Below are 23,444 nucleotides of genomic sequence, written 5' to 3' on the forward strand. Positions count from 1 at the left end.
TGCCCGCTCGGGATTAGGTCCCACTTCACCAGGGGTGCAGCCTCTTCCTGGGCGCTGGCTCGTGGCGCCTCGCTGACAGATATTTGTAGAGCTGCGGGCTGGGCGACACCCAACACGTTCGCTAGATTTTATAGCCTACGTGTAGAACCGGTATCTTCTCGTGTACTCACTCCTCTGAGTTGGTAGCACCGAAGTGCCCGTTCTAGTGTCGGCTTGTTGTGCCACTCCCTTCCCTTGGAACGGATATGTGCGCTTATATGCTCCAGTCGAGTTTCCCAGTATGGCGAACCCTGTCGAGTCCTCCGCAGCCCTCGGTTAGACGCCAGGTCTAACACTCATATGCAGTGTGGAACTTGTGTTAGGCTGGGTTCCATATGTAGTGACCCCTCTCTGTGGTCCCATATGGGTATTCTCCACGGTACGGCTCCCTACGGCGAGCCCGTGTCTTTCCCTTGGCAGAGCCTGCTCTGCCGTCTCAGTGTGGTGACTATCCCCCGCCCATCTGGGCCGGGGCCACCCCTGGGACTCCCGTATGTAGTACTGCCCACGGCCAGTCCATACGTGTTTTCCACACATTATCTCCTTCGGGGGAGTGTGGCTTCCGCAGCGGCCCCCAGGGGCACGCTTTCCCAGCGTTATCCAATAGTCCTCTGTTTGGGTCTTGTGGGATAGCAGTAGGCTCTCCCTGCAGGAAATTCACCGCCCGCTGAGACGGGGTCCGAGGGACTCCGGCAGGGCGCTGGAAGTGGTAGTAACTGTAGCGTTTTCCATAGGGATCCCCATTCGTCGGTCTAGTTCTGACGTACGTCGAAAGTGACCGACTGAAAGAGAACGTCTCGGTTACGTATGGTAACCCTCATTCCCTGAAAGAGGGAACGGAGACATACGTCCCATCGCCACAATTGCTGTACCATCACTGCAGCTCGAGCCGTGGTTCGGCTCCTCAGTGAAAAACAATGGTGCGTGGTGAGCGCCTCCGCTTTATACCTGCGCAGCGGGGCGGGGTGCACTATGCAAAGCACGCACGCTAATGTCCATTGGCCCATTTTCTAAATCTCGAAGCTGATAAGGTCTCCAGAAGTGATCCCCATTCGTTGGTCTAGTTCTGACATACGTCTCAGTTCCCTCCTTCAGGAAACGAGGGTTACCATATGTAACAGAGACGTTTTTGAGCATCTAAGACTTATTTTGAGTTTCATTTGCGTTGGCTTGCCTTACTTATTTGCAGCAATGTGTGTTGCAGTAGCACCATCATCTCTATCTGACTACAACATATAGTCCACAACACGCTCTCACACGTTTATTTTTTAAACGTTTGCCAGGAGTAAAATTGACACATGTGGTTTAAACAACCAGATACATGTACATTTTGTCTGGTTTCGTCTGAAATGCTTTCATCCCAGATAGCAGACAAACAGTGAATCAGCGTTGAATCAATGTTAATGCATCAACTAAAATATCAATGAATCAATTTTTCATCAGGTTTGCACCCTGAAATAATGTTATTTCAACGATGAAAAATAGATCAAGATGGGCTTAAAATCAATAGTTTTCCAACTAAAATTAAACCACTTATTTAAGTGAATCAATGTTGAATCAATGTTAATGCATCAATCAAAATATCATTGAATCAATATTGAAATATAACATTGATTTTTCATCAGGTTTGCACCCTGAAATAATGTTATTTCAACAATGAAAAATAGATCAATCTTGCTTTATGTACAGCAGGATTCTATGCCAGTTAATTTGTCTCTTTATTTTATTCATATTGATCAGAGACCATGTGTGGCTGCAGTCGATATGATTTTGCATCAAAAAGTCACTTAAAGTTAACAGCATCCTTCAGTTTACATGCAAATGTATTTATTTATGCCCCCACAGTTACAACAGGAAATCTCACATTGACTGAAAACAATTACATCTGAATTTATGACACAAATGAGAAGAGCCTGGAAAAACATGACAACGTGCATCTGCAAAATGGAAGTAAATACAAATGTAAACTTGCCAATAAATACAGAAATGACACAGTACTACTGAAAGAAAGAAGGTAGAAGAAAGAATGAAATACTCCAAACTCAGGGGGTTCCACCATCAGCAATGTCCCGAAGCCTTTCAGGTTGTAATGGAGCCAGTTCTGCACCGTCCCAGCAAAGATAAACTCTGATGCCTCCTTTTTATCAGCATTTACGGTATCTAAAACAACAAGAAGTTAGTAAATATTTGGAAATGTGATTAATTATACATTACAAATATAGCCTACTACAAAATGAAGTGAAACTTGAAATTTTATCAAAATCTTGATATCCCAGTTAAAACGGTAACATTAAATTCAGGACTATTTAATGCATTTTAGTATAGACTTTAAAGGACCTGCAGACACACAATGAATGAAAAAGCAAACTGACTATATCCAGTGTTTTATCTAATAATATTATTGTATTTAATAGTAAATAAATAAAGTGTGAAAATGAAACAAGTAAATGAATGACCAAATAGCTAAATTAAGAAAATAAAAGAGGAGCTGTATAGGCTACATGGTGGTTTGGAAGAGATTTTTTTTTCCATTTACAACACGAACTGGAGGCACAACTGTTTACTAAAATTTCTGTAGTTTGATATAGCTTCCTACAGAACTTAAAGATCTCACTCTTTTCTTTTTTCTTGCTGCATTAAAGATTAAACTGTAATGATGTAAATGTGATCTGCTCTCGTGATGATATCTCGCAGCTGAGGCAGAGCTACGAGCTGATTGTATTTCCCCTCACCATGCTAACAGGTCAGTCAGTTCTAGTTCTGCTTCAGCTGTGAGATACTCTCACCAGTGGCGAACACAATTACTGACAAGCCAGAAATTCATCTAACCTTCCGATCGCCCCTCGTTTATACACTGGACGAATATAGGATGATTCAAAATGATTCATCTGTTTGTGCAACGAGTAAGATACGTTTGTGGATCCGTGCCGCGCATTCATTGACTTGTGCGTCGATCCTATATGGTCTCAAAATCCACATCCAAAACATTGCAGTTCACTCTAACTCGCTCAGGAGAAGCACACAAGTTGTAAAACAAAGATGGATAAAAACACTAAATTAAAATTAAGATGAATTTTATAATTATATTTTTGTAGGCCACTTACCTCTAAAAAACATGGTCGTTGTCCTGTGTCTCTTTTTCGCGATTGAAGTCTGTTCAGCTGCGATTGCTTTGGTTGATTGGTGGATGTCTTGAAGGTGCATTACCGCCACCTGCTGGATTGGATTATGGCGCATTCGATAGGACACTCTAAATTCTTTATTAACTCTGTATTCTTTAGATAAATAATGAAATACATGTACATTCTACATGATTTAAATAATAATAATAATAATAATAATAATAGGCTACATTTTTATTTATTTAAAACTGATAGACTAAATTTATGGTAGAAGTTCTTTTTTTATTTTTTATTTATAATAACATGAAACACAGAATGACAACATTGCATGCCAGTAAGCAGAAAAATAGTATACCTTTTAAAAAGATTCATAGTTTTTACAGCTTTCTTATTGGAAGAGTCAGAAATCAAACACGCATACAATTTTAACTCTTCCAGAAAAATGTAAAGAAAGGCTTACAATTACAAAATTTACATTTATGTATTCTTTGTGAATCCACACACTCATTGGTGTACTCATCGTATCCTTTGAGGATAATAAATGTGCTCACATTCACACAAATGTACCCAATTGATTTGGACTTGCCTTAACATGTTGAATAATATGACAGATAGATTGACCGTAAGAATTAAGCTGACCAAACATCAGCATTGATTCAATGTTTGTCTTTTCAACACTGAAAAGCATGAAATTATCAACATTGATCCAATATTATTTAGCAGTGAATTTTCAACATTGGTCCAGTATGGTGTTAGCATTGAATTTTCAACATTGATTCAATATTACTTAGCATTGAAATTTCAACCTCAACCAAAATGATGATTCTGATGGAATTTCAACATTGAATCAATGTCACCATGCTATCTGGGATACCACCTTCTGAATTGGTTTGTTTAGTGATCAGATTTAAATAGGCTATGTCTCGGAAGATACGGTAGGCATTTAGGCCTACTTCTGGTTATTTCGCAATCAGATAGATAGAAAACGAATGAAGGAACCAGCTGTCAAAAGGTCATAACTCTAGCAGCTAAGCTGAAGAAATGAACTCTTTCACCCTGTGCGAGCCATGTCTTGAAAGTCGCGTAAGCTATTATGGTCTTGTTGTTTCCACCAGCGCATCACATCTTATTGTGATGTTTTCATCTCTACTTCATCACATCTTATTGAGTTGTTTTCATCTGTATGTGACACACACTCGACTCATGTGCACAGAAAGACGTTTGTCATGGAGTTCTCTTTTGCTTTTGAACAAATAGAAATCAGAAGAGCATTTTTTTTTATTAGTTAAATAATGTTTTAAATGAACTTAAAGAGTAGTGAGAAAATGAGGTGCTTGTCAGACCTGCATCATGTCCGGCAGAGGCAGGTCCTAAATATCACAATAGCCATGTTGGAAGATAAAACAGTTTGTCCTACAGGAACACCTACTCGCTGCAGCAGTGGGAAACCATGTAGCATATTTGGAGAAGGTTCCTGAGGAGATCTTTACTGCAGACTGCCTGTACCCTGACCTCAGAGCAGATCTTATTCACAGCTTCCACTCTCTCACTGAGAAATATAAACTCAGACTAGCAATAGCGGAGGGCAGACTGCAAGGCCTGGACAGGTAACACTCTTAATTATCATCTCTTTTATAATCTGTTACAAGCTATATATGTATGGACATAATTTGTTAAAATATATGTACAATATGATTTTTATTTATTTATACAATACCCCATTAGGAGCTATCCATGAGGTGTGTTCACGGGATATCTTTATTACAGTAATGACATATAAATAAATAGATCAAAAGTGTTAACATCCTTGTAGTACTCAAAATTATAACTTGTAAACTCATCATTTTCTGAGACCTGTGACTTGTACAACTTTACTGCTGTACCACCTGACCACTGCAGATTTATTTTAGTGCTGATAGGGTTGTCGCAATGCACATGAACAGGCCTTAAACAAGTATAATCTTAGAAACACCAATTGTCAATACATTACATTTACATTTCCATTTGGCAGACGCTTTTATCCAAAGCGACTTACATTGCATTCAAGGTACACATTTTACATTTTTGTCAATTCTTGCTTTCCCTGGGAATCGAACCCATGACCTTGGCGTTGCTAGCGCCATGCTCTACTCATTGAGCATGTACCTCAATGTAGTAAAACATTACTAAGGGCCTAAATTATTTCAGGCAAAACTAGAGGAAATGTTACACTTAGCCTGTACCAGGTGAGAAACTTTATTGAGAGTAACAAAAAACAAAACAATTCTATGTCATCAAGTCCCACATTCTGACTAGCTGTGCATAGAAATATGAAAGTTACATGGTAGGCGAGGTCAGATACAGCAGACCAGGATCCAAACCTTTTGACTCCTTTCCATGGAGCACAACAAGATAAATTGTGAAGAATGCTCATGCTGCTCTTTTCCATACAGTGAAAGTCGACAGTTGTACATACATTTTGTACATTATATTTCAAGTCAACAGACTGACATTTAAATTGTTTATCATTGATAATCTTCTCTGTCACATATCTCAAGTCCTATTTGTGGTTGTGTATGTATAATTATGCCACATTAAGAACTTGTCACACCAAGTTTGATATCAAATGTACCGAATGCCATTCTCATGTATCAAATGACCAATCACAGCATTAGACTAGCTATGGTGGTGGGAGATGACAACTAATTAAATTAATGCCTGATACTTACAAAACTCTTAGTAGACTTGGTATATAGCACACCAGTCATTATGATATAAAACACCAGAGTAAGAAATTTAATTGGTAATTGTGAGGAAAAGTAAAAAAAAAAAAAAAAATATTAAGTTGCATTCTAAGTTGCAAACACAAGACAATTTTGAAAATATTTATTCTCGACATCAAGTAACTGTTAAAGTCACATTGTTGAATATATATATATTGTTGAAAGTATAATCTGAGAAGGGTCATTTGTTTACTGTGTGACTTTGTGTCTCAGGAATTGTGGCTGGAATGCAGCAGATCATGAGTGTTTCCAGCACATAATGAGTCAGTATTCCCCAAGTCAGCAGAACCAGCGCTCACTTTACATTGACATGCTGCAAAGACTGCTGCCACATATCACCCAACAGGAACTGGTTAGTACTCATAATAATAATAATCATAATCATAATGTTTATTTCATATAGTGCATTTCTACAAACTCAAGGATGCTTTACAATACAACATTAGTACAATACAAGGAAATAGTACAGCACATAATACAGAAGTACACATGAGAACATATTTTTATTGTTTTTGTGCATGTGTAAAAAGTTTGGGACACTGTTCAAATTGTGAATAAAAAAGGAATGCATGAGAGCTTCACATTCCAAAAAAGTTGGTACAAAGGATCACTTATTTCCCAAATGCTGCGGTGTAAAATAGTAGAGCAATATCAGAAAGGAGTTTCTCAGAGGAAAATTGCAAGAGTTTGAAGTTATCCTCATCTACAGTGCATAATATCATCCAAAGATTCAGAGAATTTGGAACAATCTCTGTGCAAGGCCGGAAAACCATACTGGATGCCTGTGATCTTCGGGCCCTTAGACAGCACTGCATCACATACAGGAATGCTACTGTAATGGAAATCTCTGCCTTCGTCTTCAGGCAGGATATGCAGAGTCCATACCCTCTGATTGCGAGCTACGGACGGGGCCTATGCCAAAGTACTTTATTGCTTGCTGGATTGTTAATAAATGGATTATTGTCACAGTATTTATTCTCCCCAGTCTTTCTGGCAGAACTTATTATCAGTGCTCAGTTCAGAAGCCTGCATCTCTGATGGTATGGGGTTGTATGAGTGTGCGTGGCATGGGCAGCTTACACATCTGAAAAAGCACCAGTAATGCTGAAAGGTATAAGTTCTAGAGCAAAATATGCTTCCACCCAGACATCATCTCTTTCAGGGAAGACCTTGCATTTTCCAATATGACAATGCCAGACCACAAACTGCATCAATTACAACACCCTGGGTGCGTAGAAGAAGCATCCGGGTACTTCTGACTACTGCAGATGGCCAGCCTGCAGTCCAGATCTTTCACCCATAGAAAACATTTGGCGCATCATAAGACAGTTGAGCAACTATAAGCCTGTTTTAGACAAGAATGGGACAACATTCCTATTCCTAAACTAGAGAAACTTGTCTCCTTAGTCCCCAGACATTTGCAGACTGTTATAAAAAGAAGAGGGGATGCCACACAGTGGTCATGGTAAACATGGTCTTGTTCCATTTTTTTTTTAGATGTGTTGTTGCCATGAAATTGAAAATCAACTTATTTTTGCCCTTAAACTTATACATTTTCTCTGTTTAAACATTTGATATGTTGTATTCTGAATAAAATATTGAAGTTTGAAACTTCCACATCATTGCATTCTGTTTGCATTCAATTTGTACAGTGTCCCAACTTTTTTGTAATCAGGTATATATATCCTTTTGGTTTAGCATTCTTTGTGACCTTAATTCCTCCCTTTTAGCTTCATTAACTACTGATTCACGAGTTCACACTTACATATAATTATATAGAGTAATATAAATGCGTATTTGGCGTGCTGTCCAGGGGGAGGGATTCGAGCTCGAACTTGGCCCGAACCCAGAGTACCCCCCCTTCGTGTAAGTGGTTAGAACTAAAAGAGCAAAATGTGGAGAAGGGGTGGAGGAGGGATGCTGATAAACTGTCAACAGAATGGAGGTAAGACTGCTGTGTATATATATGCACCTCTCGTTGATTAGCTGAGTGCTATCCACCTGTGTCAATTATCTGAAAGCCCTCCTCCCGAATCTTTGTTAATTAACATCGTTTATTGTCACCTGGCTCCTATTATTCCCTTGTTTTCTCTGGTGCTTGTTCAGTTTTTGCTTGGTTAATGTCTTTATTCTCTGTGTATTCTCTTGTGGATGTTCTTCATGTTGATTCACCTCTTGTAACCGAAGAGGCCTGGTGGGTCTACTCGTCCGACGGGGGGTCCTGCTAAGTTATCATGTTACTTCATAATCAATTGCTTACCCAACACAAAATAGATGTCATTTAAAAACTTTGCAAGAAGCATGTAATTCCAGTGAATATAAGGACTACGGCCAACTTTAACAAGTGCTTTTAAATATGCTAAATTATTGCAGGTGCACAATTTTCGTAGTTTGAAAGAAAATGACTGCTTTACTTGAAAATGTGATTTGTAATAGCATCATACATAACATATGTTATCTTGTCATATAACGTTAAGAAGGTGAGAGGAGAGAGGGTGATAGAGGCAATTCAGTGGATGGGGATTATTAGGAGGCCATGATTGGTAAGAGACAATACATGGAATTTGGCCAGGACACCGGGGTTATTTTTAATGACCACGGAGAGTCAGGACCTATTTCCGTTGATCTTTCAGTTGTTTTCATCCTTTCACATGTTCCTTTGTCTTAGTTTACCGTCACTTGTCTGTTTCCTAGGTTACCCTTGTTAGTTCTGTTCAGCTCTGTCTATTATCTTGTTTCAGTTTGCTATTTAAATTCCTCTTGTTCAATCCCTTTTTGTCTGGTCACTGTTATGTTCAAGGACATCTCTGGTGAGAAATGAACCTAGGGGTAATTAACAGATGGTTACTGACCATCAGTAACAGGCGCCATCTTGGAAAACAGTCTCGACGAGTCGAGCCACGAACACTGGGCTAAGTAATAAACTATGACTTGGAATCTCATATGGTCCGTTGTTTCCAGAAGAAAGCACTGAACATGACAGAGAAAATAAATACAAATAAAAATTTCAGTTCGATTTCACAAACTTAATTCCTATCGACCAGCTCACTTAGCACAGCCCAGAGGAAAGGAAAATCAAACATGAGATCTCCCTCCCAACTCACTTCTTTCTCCTAGACAGAAATGAGATCAAGTGAACATCAAATTGAGACATAAGGCTAAAGCCCCGTTTCCACCAAAATTACCCGGAACAATTTGTACCAGGAACTTTTTTACAGGAACTTTTCTCCCCCCCAGACCTGCAGCTGTCTGCGTTTCGACCGCGATAAAGTTCCGAGAAGATTAGGCAAATTAGTCCGGTGATGTAGGACTGCGCGCGACTGCTCCTCCAAATCAGTGAAGGACAGTAATCATTTGTGTGTGTACCGATTGAAAGATTTAGTGAACTGTTTACATGAGACGTTATAAAAACCGATCTGGTGTTTACATGTGATGACTTTCAATCGCAATCATTTTGTCACATGCAGTTTGTCTGCCGCACCAAAAATGTCAACGCTGTTTTCTCCAGCAGCTGGAGTGTGTTTACTGTAGCCATAGCAACTCTTAACGGCCACCAGGACTAATACAGTATTTTATAGCTATTTGTTGTAAAGTGTAATAATCATCTCAGAAAAAAAAATCTTCTGTCAGGCGCAGTTAAAGTAAAAACTGCCTGGGGCAATATACGCTGTGTCATTACTCCAACATTATCTTCATAACTTACGAAATAAAAAGTTTACCCCTCAGAAAAATGTACTTTCCTCTCTTGTCAACATGAGCGCGGCGCGCGCCGTCACGTCATGTAAGGACACACACTTAAAAGTAATCGGTCAGGTCGTTTACATGGTGAAAAAAAATTAATAACGAGTATGGAAGAGATTCAAGCTTTGCTGCTTTTGCTGGTTATGTATAGGTTTACTAGAGAGGTAATTAACAACGACAGAAAAGAGCACTAATATGCAGATTCAGCAGCATGCAGCTGCAGCATATTCAGAAAGCTTGTAAAGCTAGATTTAAAATGACAATGTATATTATTATCAGCTATTACGGACATTGAACGTGAGATGGCTGAGACGACCGCGCGCCACCAGACAGAGAGCAAAGACTGATATTTACTGAACGCAGAACGAACCTCGCAAAAGACTTTTAAAAATGCCGGTTGAACTGCGTGAGCTCAACCAATCAGCATGTTCAGCGCCCAAGTCCCGCCCTCGAAAGTTCCTGAACTTTGAAAAAGTACTACCTCGCGAGCAGGGCCGTTTGGAGGGGGAAATATTTACCCGGAACTTCAATTTTACCCTGGTTCCTGCGGTCTAAACACACGAAGTACCACCCAAAGTTCCTAGTTCCTGGGTAAAGTTCCTGTGGTGGAAACGGGGCTTAAGTCTCCTACTTCTCACATGTTTCTCCTGAGACAAAAAATGACATTCTCTTACATTTACATTTGCTAAAGTTTCATAAGAGGTCTCGGTAACATTTCACACTGTGCTCAGATTATTCTCCTTAACCAGAGACACTCACACTCTCACGTTTATCTCCTCTAAAGCTTTACAAAAGATCTTAGTAACATCACTCACTGTGCTCAGATTATTCTCCTTAACCAGAGATACCCACATTCTCTCGTTTATCTCCTATAAAGCTTAATAAGAGATCTCAGTAACATCACTCACTGAGCTCAGATTATTCTCCTTAACCAGAGACACTCACACTCTCACGTTTATCTCCTCTAAAGCTTCATAAGAGATCTCAGCTACATCACTCACTGTGCTCAGATTATTCTCCTTAACCAGAGACACTCACACTCTCACGTTTATCTCCTCTAAAACTTCATAAGAGATCTCAGCTACATCACTCACTGTGCTCAGATTATTTTCCTTAACCAGAGACGCTCACATTCTCACATTTATCTCATCTACAGCTTCATAGGAGATCTCGGTAACATCACTCACTGAGCTCAGATTATTCTCCTTAACCAGAGACACTCACATTGATCTCCTCTAAAGCTCCATAAGAGATCTCAGCTACATCACTCACTGAGCTCAGATTATTCTCCTTAACCAGAGACACTCACACTCTCACATTTATCTCCTCTAAAGCTTCATAAGAGATCTCAGTAACATCACTCACTGAGCTCAGATTACATTCCTTAACCAGAGACACTCACACTCTCACATTGATCTCCTCTAAAGCTTCATAAGATATCTCAGCTACATCACTCACTGAGCTCAGATTATTCTCCTTAACCAGAGACACTCACAATCTCACATTTATCTCATCTAAAGCTTCATAAGAGATCTCAGTAACATCACTCACTGTGCTCAGATTTTTCTCCTTGGCTAGAGAGACTGGATGGCTCATATTTTTCTCTTCTAAAGTTTTAAAAGAGATCTTAACAACATCACATACTGTGCTCGGATTTGTCTCCTTGGCTAGAGAGACTGGATTGCTCATATTTGTCTCCTTTAAAGTTTCAGAAGAGATCTCAACAACATCACACACTGTGCTCAGATTTGTCTCCTTGGCAAGAGAGACTGGATTGCTCATATTTGTCTCCTTTAAAGCTTCAGAAGAGATCTCAACAGTATCACACACTGTGCTCAGATTTGTCTCCTTGGCAAGAGAGACTGGATTGCTCATATTTGTCTCCTTTAAAGCTTCAGAAGAGATCTCAACAGTATCACACGCTGTGCTCAGACTTTTCTCCTCAGCTAGATACTCTGGAACTCTCACTTTTGTCACCTCTAAAGTTTCATAAAAGATCTCAATAACATCACACATTGTGCTCAGAATATTCTCCTTAGTTAAAGACTCTGGCACTCTCACATTTGTCAAACTATGCACACAAACTGTACAGCTTTCTTATTGTATCAACAATTAACCTGATTTACTACTTTAGTTTATGAGAAAAGTCTGAGCACAGTGTGTTGTTGAGATCTTTTCTAAACATTAGAGGAGACAAATGTGGGAGCTTCAGAGTCTTACTGAGGAGACAAACATCCAAGTACAGTATGTGATGATGTTGAGCTCTCTTATGAATCTTCGGAGAAGACAGGTGTGAGAGCTCCAGTGTTTCTCGCTAAGGAGAAAAGTCTGAGCACAGTGTGTGATGTTGTTGAGATCTCTTCTAAATCTTTAAAGGAGACAAATATGAGAATGTTTTTGTCTCAGGAGACAAGTGTGAGAAACAGGATACTTAAGCAAAAGTCTCCATTCAATGTTAATGTATCCTCATTTATGTCTTGCAGAAACATTTGAATTGGTAAAGGTTTTTTTCCCCCCTTTGGGTAGCTTATATGTGATTCATCCATGCCATTTCAATCAAGCACAATACATGCGAAGAACAAAACAACCTATGTTTACGTGCATGCAAAATTGGTTGTACAAGATAAACTTTGTAATTTTAAACGAAGAACAAAAAGGATAAGCAGCAACCATGAAGCACTGGCACTATAGTATTACATTTTTTATAAAGAAATAATGTATCTAGACTAAACACCATACACTTGTCTGATCATTGTTTGGAATAAGCACTGCATATTTATTTCTGGGCACTGAAGATCAATTTTAATGAATAACTCTTGATATTATGAAACATATAATGCTTTTTGAATGATAGTTTCAGTATTTACAATATTAGTAAAAATTTAAAATGTAAGTTTATCCTAAAATAAAATTTAAGACATCTGGTGTTGAAAAACTTCTTAGACTAATCTTAATAGGTAGTCAAGAATATTTTTTCCCCCAAGCCTGGTAATAACTTATTTAAGTCAGTTACATAAAAAGGTAATTTAATTTTAATTGGAAAAGTAAAATTGATTGCCCTTTGATGAACTACTACTTAGCATAGTTGCATAGGATCTTAGGAACTTCTTTGACAATGTTTATGCAACTGACACCAGAAGGCAGAACTGATACCTAAATGAGACATATAAGAGATAATAAGCCCTTAGTATCCCGAGCTTATGGAAAGCTCTGTCAGAGCCATAGCCTTGTGGACAGCACATCAATATTGAGGCAGAGCAGCACCTCAGACAGCAAGGGTTCAAGTCCCAGCTAAAGGTATACTTTCCTGCTCCTATTCTCTTCTCGCCTCTCCCATTGTTTCCAGTTGCTTATCGTATGGTCTTGTCCATTAAAAGTGAAAAACCCCAATGTCATAAAAAAACAAAACAGCAAGACAATAAAGAGAACGCCCATGTTTCCTGTTTCTCATTTTGCACTGATTTTTCTCAGATATTTCTCATGTCTCAGTTGTGTCTACTCTTATTTCACTCTTTGTCTTCCAAAGCTGACACCTAATTTAGACAATAAAGAGATTTTCCAAGCTTCACTCACCACAATCTCAGTTTTGGCTGTCATAGACATCTCTCATTTGTGTCTATATTTATTTCTCCTAAGGAATTTTGGGAGAAAAAACTTATAAACAGCTGGCACTTAATCAAGAAACATAGGAGAATCATAACTATGTCTCCTAAGCTTAGAAAAAGCAATCAGTGAGCAAATAGTTTTTCCTATGGGAGCGTTCGTGGCTAGACTCGTCGAGACTTTTTTCCGGCCTTTTCTGGAGATGCGTTTTCCTGTCTGTGAACGCGTAATGTTCTGTCTCTATAAAGTATCTTCTTATTAAACTGTTTGTACACTTACAAAGTTCTCAATCCTTTGGTTTGCATGTAGGGGCCCCAATTATGCTATTGTGTTAGTGTGAGGCTATTTTTAGCCTTGTTAGTGGTATTAACTAGCAATTTAATTTTACTACCCTGTGCCCCATAGACAAGCGTTAAAAGATAATCTGCTTTTAGAGATAAAACTCTTACATTTGATTTTCATGAAAACTCATCCCACAGAACGATCTATTTGGTAACCATCTGTTAATTACCCATAGGTTCAGTTCTCACCGGAGTTGTCCTTTAATTTGTGTTGTTGTATGGCTGCCTGCCTGCCTTCCTTGAGTTTTGATTTATGATGAATGTTTGAAACCTGATTCATCTGTATTTGTCTTCCTGCCTGCACATACCCATGACAGTGTGTCCATGTGGTAGTGAAATATATGCATGCAGCGCATGATAAAAAAGGCAACAAAGAAACAAACACTTGGAGCATGAATGTCTGAACACAACAAAACAATTATAGAACTGAACATCAAGTTATATTGACTTGTTTATGAATAAAGGAAGAGTTCAGGTGTATATAGCTTTTCGCATTAAAATCAATAATAGGCCTTATAAGTCGCAATTGCTGCAAAACTTTTTTTCAAAAAAGTTAGTGTCTGAATACTTATGTTGTGGTGTTTCCTGGATTTGCTTGTGCAACAGTCATTGCATCTGTGGCTTTTTGTTATATTGCAGAATGCACATGAGCGTTGGAGTGATTGGTATCATTTCAGCATGACGCAGAAGAGTCTAATACTGCAGGGCTGGCAGCGGGATCACTCAGAACTACTACTGAGGGCACTGAGCATGTTGGATGAATGCAGGATTTCTCGCATACAGCAGCAGGAACTCCAAAACCAGCGTTCACACCAGCAGAACATCTGTCTCAAGCTCAGAGAAAAGGTTTTTACGTTTGCCATCTCCTGTTACACTGACTAATACATTACAAATGTAACGACAATGCCTATGAGTTCAATATCTCGGGGAATAATTAACTCAAAAGGGATTTAATATTCAATATTCAAGAATTTATGAATATAATTTGCTAGTCGTTCATTACGTATTAAAATTTTCCGATAGGGAAAATTGTTTAATTAAATACAAGTAACCCTTTACGGAATTGCTTGAAATTATCCTACTAAGTTTGTCCTGCAAATTAGTTATAGACTTTTCAAATCAATTCTCAATAAGGGATTACTGCTTTACGAGCGCATAAGAAACATTAACTTTACTGATCAGGACAAGTTCAATATTCTGGTTGCTCTAGCAATGCTCCGTGTTCTCCTTCTGAAGAATGCCCTTGGGGCTAGTAAGTTGATGAGGCATTAGGGAAGCGAGGAGAAGAGGATTGTGGAAAAGCGGAGTGTAGAGGAAGATTTCGGAAGAGTGTTGGGGCCTGCTTGGAGGGCCTGCATTGGTGGCCTGGCTCAATGGCCAGCCACGGTGGCGTGTTGGTTCAGCCAGGGAGAGAGGAGAAGAGGTGAGGAGTTGTCTCCCCTGGTCTTTTAAGACAATTAATCCACGCCCCCTTCTGGGTTAGTTTACCCAATCCAGAGGGTGAATTCTGAGCGGGAAAAGTTCTCTTTGTCTTGGTTTACGACCTGCTTTGCATGTTTATGAGGTGTCGTAAAGGGGTGTTGATTTTGTATGGTTTTACTCCCAAGTTTGCTAAACATATTAATGATACATTTCATCATCCCATTTTGTGCATCGTTGAGTAAGTCAGAGAAATAGGAATATTTAGATATCAAACACCTTATGGCTGGGAGATATTAAAGCAGAGATACATTCTTACACAGAAATACAAGCATTTAAAATGAACTTACATTGTTTCTACACCATGATTGAGTAGGCATGAATCAAGGAGCATGCATATACATGGAAGTGTAAATCGTGAAGTGAGCATTAATTTGATAGGAGAAATGACATATATGAGGTTACCTGAACTAGTAAGTTGTTAAGACAAAGACAAAAAGATGCAAAATACCATACAGAATAAACATTTTACAAGACAGTTATGTGTTTACATATAATGTCCTGGGGTGCATGTTCATTTATAGATGGTTTGTCTATAATTTGAGGCAAAAGCGTGTGTTTTACAAGGTTTAACTCTCTGTGTATGAGAGACTCATGTGGCCAAATTCTTTTGGGCCGTAAAACTTCTTATCAGATGGTTTCCAGGGTAACGGAGAATCTTTCTCTGTTGTGTTGGGGGAAGGTCTGTTACTAAGCACAAAGCATTCAACATATTTGTTAAATGTAACTGGCGATTGTGTGTTTGATTCGCCTGAGTCGCTACACAAACAATACATTTAGAATGTGAAATTATAACAACTCCAGTGTGCAACACTTCAAACCTTCACACTTCTACACTTCACTAGACCCCCCTCTCTCTCCCCCTCTCCCCATTAACAGTAATTATTTCCAAAGTTAGAAAATGCCAGGGGTATGAGAAAGTTCGGTCCTAGCTTCGGACAGTTGCTGTCCTGCAGAGTTTAGCTCAACTCTTAATCAAACATGCCTAAACAAGCTAATAAATGTCGTCAGGATTACTAAGTCTATAGTCAAGTGAGTTTTTGTCAGGCTTAAACCCAAACTGCAGGAGAGTGGCTTATCAGGAGTGTTGAATCCTACTGGGTGCTGGCACGTGGCACTTTACTGACAGATAATTGTAAAGCTGTGGGCTGGGCGACACAATACGTTGGCTAGATTCTATAGCCTTTGTGTAAAGCCAGTTTCCTCCAGTGTTCTCACCTCAGACGAGTAGAAGAATCGAGAGGCCCGGGCTCTTGTTGCCTTGCTGTACCCTGAACTGTGGCACTTATATTCTCCAGAGCAAATCCTTTTGAGTCCTCCATTACCCTCAATGCCGGACTTGATGAAGCGTCTGGTGCCAGGCATATCCTCACAATTATGCTCCTTTTTAGAAAGAATTGGTGAGGATTTCCAGTCAGGATTTCGACCGTATCATAGTACTGATTATAGTACTCATAGTACTGAGCATTTTACAAAGTGTGTTCATCCCTGCCCTCGTTACATCACAGGTGGGGATACACACTCATTGTGTGTGGCCTGTTAGGGAGCCCCGCACGCTCAGGCATACATCTAATTACTAATTACATCGACGATTGGTTGATCTTGGCTCAGTCAGAGCAGATGGCGGTTCAGCATCGAGATGCTGTTCTCGCGCACATGTCGAGGTTGGGGTTGAGATTAAACGCAAAGAAAAGTGTGCTTTCTCCGGCTCAGAGGACCACTTTTCTAGGTGTGAGATGGGATTCGGTAATTATGCGGGCGCAATTATCGCCGACACGCATAGCATCGATCCTAGTAGCAGTGAAAGAACTGAAGCTAGACCGGCCTGTCACTGTAAAGCAGTTCCAGAAACTGTTAGGCCTCATGGCAGCTGCGTCCAACATGATACCTTTTGGCCTGCTGAATATGAGGCCGTTGCAGTGGTGGCTCATAACCGAGGGGTTTTCCCCGAGGGGGAATCCACTCCGCACGATCAAAGTCACGCGGCGATGCCTTCGTGCTTTGGTCATGTGGAAAGATCCTGGGTTTCTGTCCCAGGGACCTGTGTTAGGGGCTCATGTTCGTTGCGTCACGCTAACGACAGATGCTTCTCTCACGGGATGGGGGGCGACCATGAGTGGTCACTCGTCCCAAGGTCTATGGCAGGATCATCAGCGGCTATGGCACATAAATTGGCTAGAGATGCTGGCTGTGTTTCTTGCGTTGAAACATTTCCTGCCCGACCTCAGGGGCCACCATGTGTTGATCAGATCAGACAACACATCGGTGGTCGCCTATATAAACCATCAGGGGAGTCTGAGGTCTCACCCCTTGTACAAGCTGGCACGTCAGATCCTCCTGTGGGCCCATGGGAAACTGCGCTCCATCAGGGCAGTTTATATCCCTGGGGTTCTAAATCAGTAAGCTAACATCCTGTCGAGGCAGGGGCCGAGGCCCGGGGAATGGAGACTCCACCCCGAGGTGGTGGAGCTCCTGTGGCTGAAATACGGGAAAGCAGAAATAGATCTGTTGGGGCTGGACGCCATGGTATAGGAGTGGCCGAGCCTACCTCTGTACGCATTCCCCCCGATTGCTCTGCTTCCGGGAGTTCTGGAGAGGGTGCGCCAGGACGGAGTCCGTGTGCTATTAGTGGCTCCGTGCTGGCCGACCAGAGTTTGGTTTTCGGACCTGATATCTCTCCTGGAAGGCTCTCCCATGGAGATTCCGACCAGGAGGGACCTCCTCTCTCAAGCGGGCGGGAGATTCCTTCATCCCCGCCCAGAGTTATGGAAACTGTGGGCCTGGCCTCTGAGGGGGCTAGGCTCTTAGAAGTGGGTCTCTCGACTGAGGTTGTGGAGACCTTCACTCCAGAGTTCCGTCCACGAGGAAGTTGTATGCACTAAAATGGAGATTGTTCTCAGTATGGTGCAGAGAACGCCAGTTGGACCCAGTTAACTGCCCGGTTGGTACAGTGCTGGAGTTCCTGCAGGCAAGGTTCTCGGCAGGGTTGACCCACTCCACAATAAAGGTTTATGTGGCGGCCTTAGCTGCTTTCCACACTCCTTACTCGTTAACTTTACTCGTTTCCTCCGTGGCACTTTGAGGTTGAGGCCAGTGGTACACTCGAGGGTCCCGACCTGGGATTTGGCCATTGTTCTCCAGGGCCTATCTGTGGCCCCGTTTGAACCCATTGAAGAAGTGTCCTGACACTCAAGACTCTCTTTTTGCTGGCCATTTCGTCCCTAAAAAGAATTGGGGACATTCAGTCCCTGTCGGTAGGGCCCTCATGTCTAGAGTTTGCGCCTGGCATGGTGAAGGCTTTTCTTCACTCCAGACCAGGTCATATCCCTAAGGTTCCTTCGAGCCCTAGGGGTCCTATTACTCTGCAAACCTTCTGTCCTCCTCCTTTCGTGACGTCAGACCAGGAAAGATTAAATCTGCTCTGCCCGGTTAGGGCACTTGATACTTATGTCCACAGAGCTGCCCTGTGGAGAAACACTGATCAGTTGTTTGTCTGTTTTGGAGCCCCAAAAAGGGGGGCTCCAGTATCTAAGCAGAGAATGAGCAAGTGGCTGGTCGAGGCCATCTCGCTTGCTTATGAGGGCCATGCCTGCTTCTAAAGCACTTTTGTCGGGGGCTTCCCTCCAAGATATATGTAATGCGGCAGGGTGGTCCTCGCCGCTGACCTTTGTGAGATTCTACGAACTGGACGTAGCATCTACAGTTGGGACACAGGTGTTGTCGTAGTCATGTGCGCTACGGTTTCACACATACGAGCACTTGGTCCTACGGCGATGTGGGTATAAGCGTTCTCACAGCGCTTCAACGCAGCTCGAGTTTCCAGATAGGGAACGTCTCGGTTACGTATGTAACCCTATTTCCCTGAGGGGAACGAGACGCTGCATCGCCCGGCCATACTCCCGGCATGCCCGTGATCACTTACTTCAGGCTGTTTCAGAAGCTAGTTTCTGTTTGTGTTCGCGGATGCTTTATAGTTTCCGGTCGATGACGTCACCCGCCTATGACGTTCTATCTCCTGATTGGACTGGTTCTACACGCACTTCACAACGCAATCACGCAGAGGCGTTCTCACAGCGTTTCGATGCAGCGTCTCGTTCCCCTCAGGGAACTAGGGTTCCCTTTATCGAGGGAACTCGCACTGCGTCATCGTAGATGACACATCGGGGAACGCCCTCGGCGTGACGCTGCTGAGTTCATATCAAAAAAGTCCAATCTTGATTGGTGTTGCGTAATGACGTAACGAGTGACGGCATACCCGGAGGTATAAAGGGACGCCGGCACAAGCAAACGCAGCTTCCTGCTTTCAGCGGTCGCGCTCTGTGTTCTGTCTGTCTATTTGGTGTTGTTTGTCCCGTAGGGCTTATTATATCATTAGAAATGGCGAGCGAGCAGGTCAGACGGTGTGTGCCTCCCTGTCCGCGCTTTATTTCGGGCACGGACACACACCAGCTCTGTGTGCAGTGTCTCGGTGTGCAGCACGCCCAGGCCGCTCTCGAGGGAGCGGCTTGCGGCGAATGTGATAAGCTGCCGCTGAGAGTACTGCGCTCGCGGCTGGCGGTCTTTGACGAGGCCGGTCAGCCTCGCGAGCCTCGCGGTTCTGGGCCCGCTGTTGCCGAGGCAGAGCGGCACCGCAGGTCGTGGGGCTCGCAGCTGGATCTGTCAGCGGGATTAGGGAATGTTGAGGCATCTCTCTCTTCCTCTGACGATTCAGAGGATCTTCCGCCACGTGTGGAAGCCCGCGCTGCGGCTTCTTCCCGCGAGGCGGAGGATCAGGTGCTCATGCTGTCCGATTCCGAGGGATCGCTGACGATGAGCACCGAAGCAGGCGCAGTGGGGCAGTCGCCACCCCACTCGCAGGCTATGGAGGAGCTTGTGGAGGTCTTGACTCGCGCTGTGGCCAAGCTGAGCTTAGATTGGCCACAAGAGGAAGTGCACGTTCAGCCGCCAAGCAAGCTGGACGAGCGCTTCTTCAAGCGTCGAGCCCAGCCTCCACGCCGGGGTCTGCCGTTTTTCCCCGACCTGCACAGTGAGCTGTGCAGGGCGTGGGAGAAGCCCTTCTCAGCACGCCTGACTACGCCCCCTGCACTTGACTTCGCTAACGTGCTGGGGGCGTCTGAAAAGGGATATGTTGCGCTGCCGAGGGTAGAAGAGGCGCTCGCGGGCCACCTCTCTCCCGAGACAGCAGCTTCATTTAAGACCCCGGCATTGCCCTCGAAACCATGCCGAGAGACTTCGAAGCTGGTGGCGAGGGCATATAGTGCGGCTGGTCGCGCTGGTGGGTGCCTGCACACTCTTGCGGTTCTGCAGGCCTACCAAGCGGACTTGCTGAAGGAGCTCGATGAGGGCGAGGGTCCCTCTCCGGAGGATGTGACTGAGCTGAGGAAGGCAGCGGATTTGTCTCTTCGTGTCACCAAACAGGCGGCCCGTGACATCGGCCGCTCCATGGCGGGTTTGGTGTGCGCGGAGAGGCATCTCTGGCTGAACCTGTCGGGGATCAGGGAGAGAGACAGACACTTTCTCCTTGATTCCCCGGTTTCGCCTTCTGGCCTTTTCGGCGGCGCTGTGAGCACCGTCGTCGAGAGGTTTCAGGAGGTGAAAAAGCAGGCTGCCGCTCTCAGCCAGTTCATCCCTCGCCGCTGGGGCTCCTCCAGCAAGGCTGCCTCGAGTGGGCAGTCTTGGCCAGCAGAGGGCTCCTCGCACCGTGAGGTGCAGAAGCAGAGCGTCGCTTCTCGTGCCCCTCCTGAGGGAGCTTGGCAGAAGAAGCGACGCTCTCGCGGGAAGTCTTCAAAGCCGAAGACCGACCTGAGGGAGGTTATTCAGGCCAAGAAGGCTTCCAAGCGGTCCTAGCTGCGGCAGGACCGCTGAGAGCTGTCCCCCACGGGGCGGAGCGACCGAGGTCGTTCTCCCCCCGAGGCTCTCGGGAAATCGATGTTGTGCTCTCGCAGTCAAAAGGGCTCCGGACCACGTCGTTTCCCCATGTTCGCGCGCGGCTCTGGCCAGCACATATAAAATCTGCGGCAGAGCAGCGACTGCGTTCACACACCGAAAATATGCCTCGATTAGTCCCTGCCGGTTATCCGCTTCAGGGGGTCGAGGCAGAGGTTCGGTTGATACCCCAGACCAGCCGCGAGAGGCTGGTCCCCTTATCAGAATATCTCGGCGCATGGTCATGTCTTCCGAATATCTCTGTGTGGGCCCTGCGCACTGTAGAACGGGGATACAGACTGCAGTTCAGAGTTCCCCCCCCGAAATTTGGGGGGATAGTCTGGACAGTGGTCGGTCCCGAGCAGGTGGGGGTAATGGGGCAGGAAGTACACTCTCTGCTGGAAAAAGGGGCGATAGAAAGGGTCCCCCCGCCAGAAAGGGAGGTCGGGTTCTACAGCCGGTACTTCATAGTCCCCAAGAAGGATGGGGGGTTGCGTCCAATATTAGATCTCAGGCTTCTGAATCGGTCTCTGAGGAGATACAGGTTCAGGATGCTAACCATTCCTGTTATCGTGAGTCAGATCCAGTTCGAGGACTGGTTCGTCACGATAGATCTAAAGGACGCTTACTTCCATATTTCCATCCTTCCCAGTCACAGGAAGTTCCTGAGGTTCGCTTTCGGGGGCGAAGCGTTCCAATATCGGGTCCTTCCCTTTGGCCTAGCCTTGTCACCTCGCACCTTCACAAAGTGCATGGATGCAGCCCTGGCTCCGCTAAGACTCCAGGGCATCCGGGTACTGAATTATATCGACGACTGGTTGATCATGGCCAGGTCGTACGATATGGCAGTTCAGCATCGAGATGCTGTTCTAGCACACATGAGGTGTCTGGGGTTGAGACTCAACGCGAAAAAGAGCGCGTTGACGCCCTCCCAGAGAATTACGTTCCTGGGAATAGTGTGGGACTCGGTAACGATGCGGGCACACATGTCACCCGCGCGTATCGAGACCATACGGGCGGAGGTCTCAAGTATAAGGTTGGGCCACAGCATCACTGTCAAACAGTTCCAGAGACTGGTGGGTCTCATGGCAGCAGCGTCCAGTGTGATTCCGCTCGGCCTGCTCCACATGAGACCGCTACAGTGGTGGCTGAGAACCAAGGGGTTTTCTCCGAAGGGGAATCCCTTCCGTATGATCAGAGTAACGCGCAAATGCGTTCGTTCCCTGGTTATATGGAAGAAACCTTGGTTTCTGTCCCTGGGGCTAGTATTGGGAGCATCGTGTTGCCGGAAAACCTTTTCAACAGATGCATCCCTTACTGGTTGGGGCGCGGTCATGGAAGGCCGAGGAGCGAGAGGTCCTTGGACAGCCCAGCATGCTTCATGGCACATCAACTGCCTAGAGATGCTGGCTGTCTGGAAAGCTCTGAGGAGTTTTCTCGAGGACCTTCGCGGCCACCATGTCCTGATACGATCCGACAACACTGCCGTGGTATCGTATCTAAATCATCAAGGAGGTCTGAGATCGCGCCCTCTGTACAGACTGGCGCATCAGGTCCTTCTGTGGTCCCACGGGAAACTGTCTTCTCTCAGGGCAGTTTATATCCCGGGGGACCAGAACCAGGGAGCAGACATCCTGTCAAGGCAGGGGCTGAGGCCCGGGGAATGGCGTCTCCATCCAGAGGTGGTGGAGACCATATGCGAGAGGTTTGGCCGAATGGAAGTGGATCTGTTTGCGTCTCGAGAGACGACCCACTGTCCACTTTGGTTCTCCCTCAGGCATCCGGCTCCGTTGGGCCTGGATGCCATGTCACAGGCGTGGCCGAGGCTGCGTCTGTACGCATTTCCCCCGATTGCTCTGCTCCCGGGAGTTCTGGAGCGGGTTCGCCGGGAAGGCATTCGCCTGCTTCTGATAGCACCCCGGTGGCCGACCAGGGTATGGTTCTCCGACATTATGGACCTGCTAGACGACCTTCCATGGCAGATTCCTCTGAGGAGGGATCTGTTGACGCAGGCGGGGGGCTCGATATTTCACCCCCAGCCAGAGTTATGGAACCTATGGGCTTGGCCCCTGAGGGGGCAGAGCTCATAGAAGAAGGGCTGTCAGCAGGTGTCGTGGAGACTATACTCAGCTCCAGGGCTCCTTCCACCAGGAAGCTGTACAACTTGAAGTGGAGAGTGTTCTCCATGTGGTGTAGAGACCGTGAAGTAGACCCAGTGAACTGCGCTGTGGCTTCAGTACTGGAGTTTCTGCAAGATCGGTTTTCCGCCGGGCTTACCCCGTCCACACTTAAGGTGTATGTGGCAGCGATAGGAGCTTTCCACGCACCATTAGGTGAAGGACCTCTGGGGAGGCACCATCTGGTTGTACGGTTCCTCCGAGGAGCGCGGAGGATGAGACCTGTGGCTCGTTCTAGGATCCCTGCGTGGGATC

General features: G+C 44.3%; 1 protein-coding gene across 1 annotated transcript in view; it reads left to right on the top strand.

Moving 5' to 3' along the window:
* Positions 1 to 23,444, top strand: part of LOC137075091 (coiled-coil domain-containing protein 148-like) — a 120,280-nt gene that overhangs the window by 57,152 nt on the left and 39,684 nt on the right. The window contains exons 8-10 of the mRNA XM_067443291.1: positions 4,581 to 4,768; positions 6,137 to 6,275; positions 14,248 to 14,454. Of these exons, the coding sequence (XP_067299392.1) occupies positions 4,581 to 4,768; positions 6,137 to 6,275; positions 14,248 to 14,454 (534 nt within the window). The remainder of the gene's footprint in view (positions 1 to 4,580; positions 4,769 to 6,136; positions 6,276 to 14,247; positions 14,455 to 23,444) is intronic.

Source organism: Pseudorasbora parva, chromosome 5 (assembly GCF_024679245.1).
Source record: "Pseudorasbora parva isolate DD20220531a chromosome 5, ASM2467924v1, whole genome shotgun sequence".
Taxonomy (NCBI): Eukaryota; Metazoa; Chordata; class Actinopteri; order Cypriniformes; family Gobionidae; genus Pseudorasbora; species Pseudorasbora parva.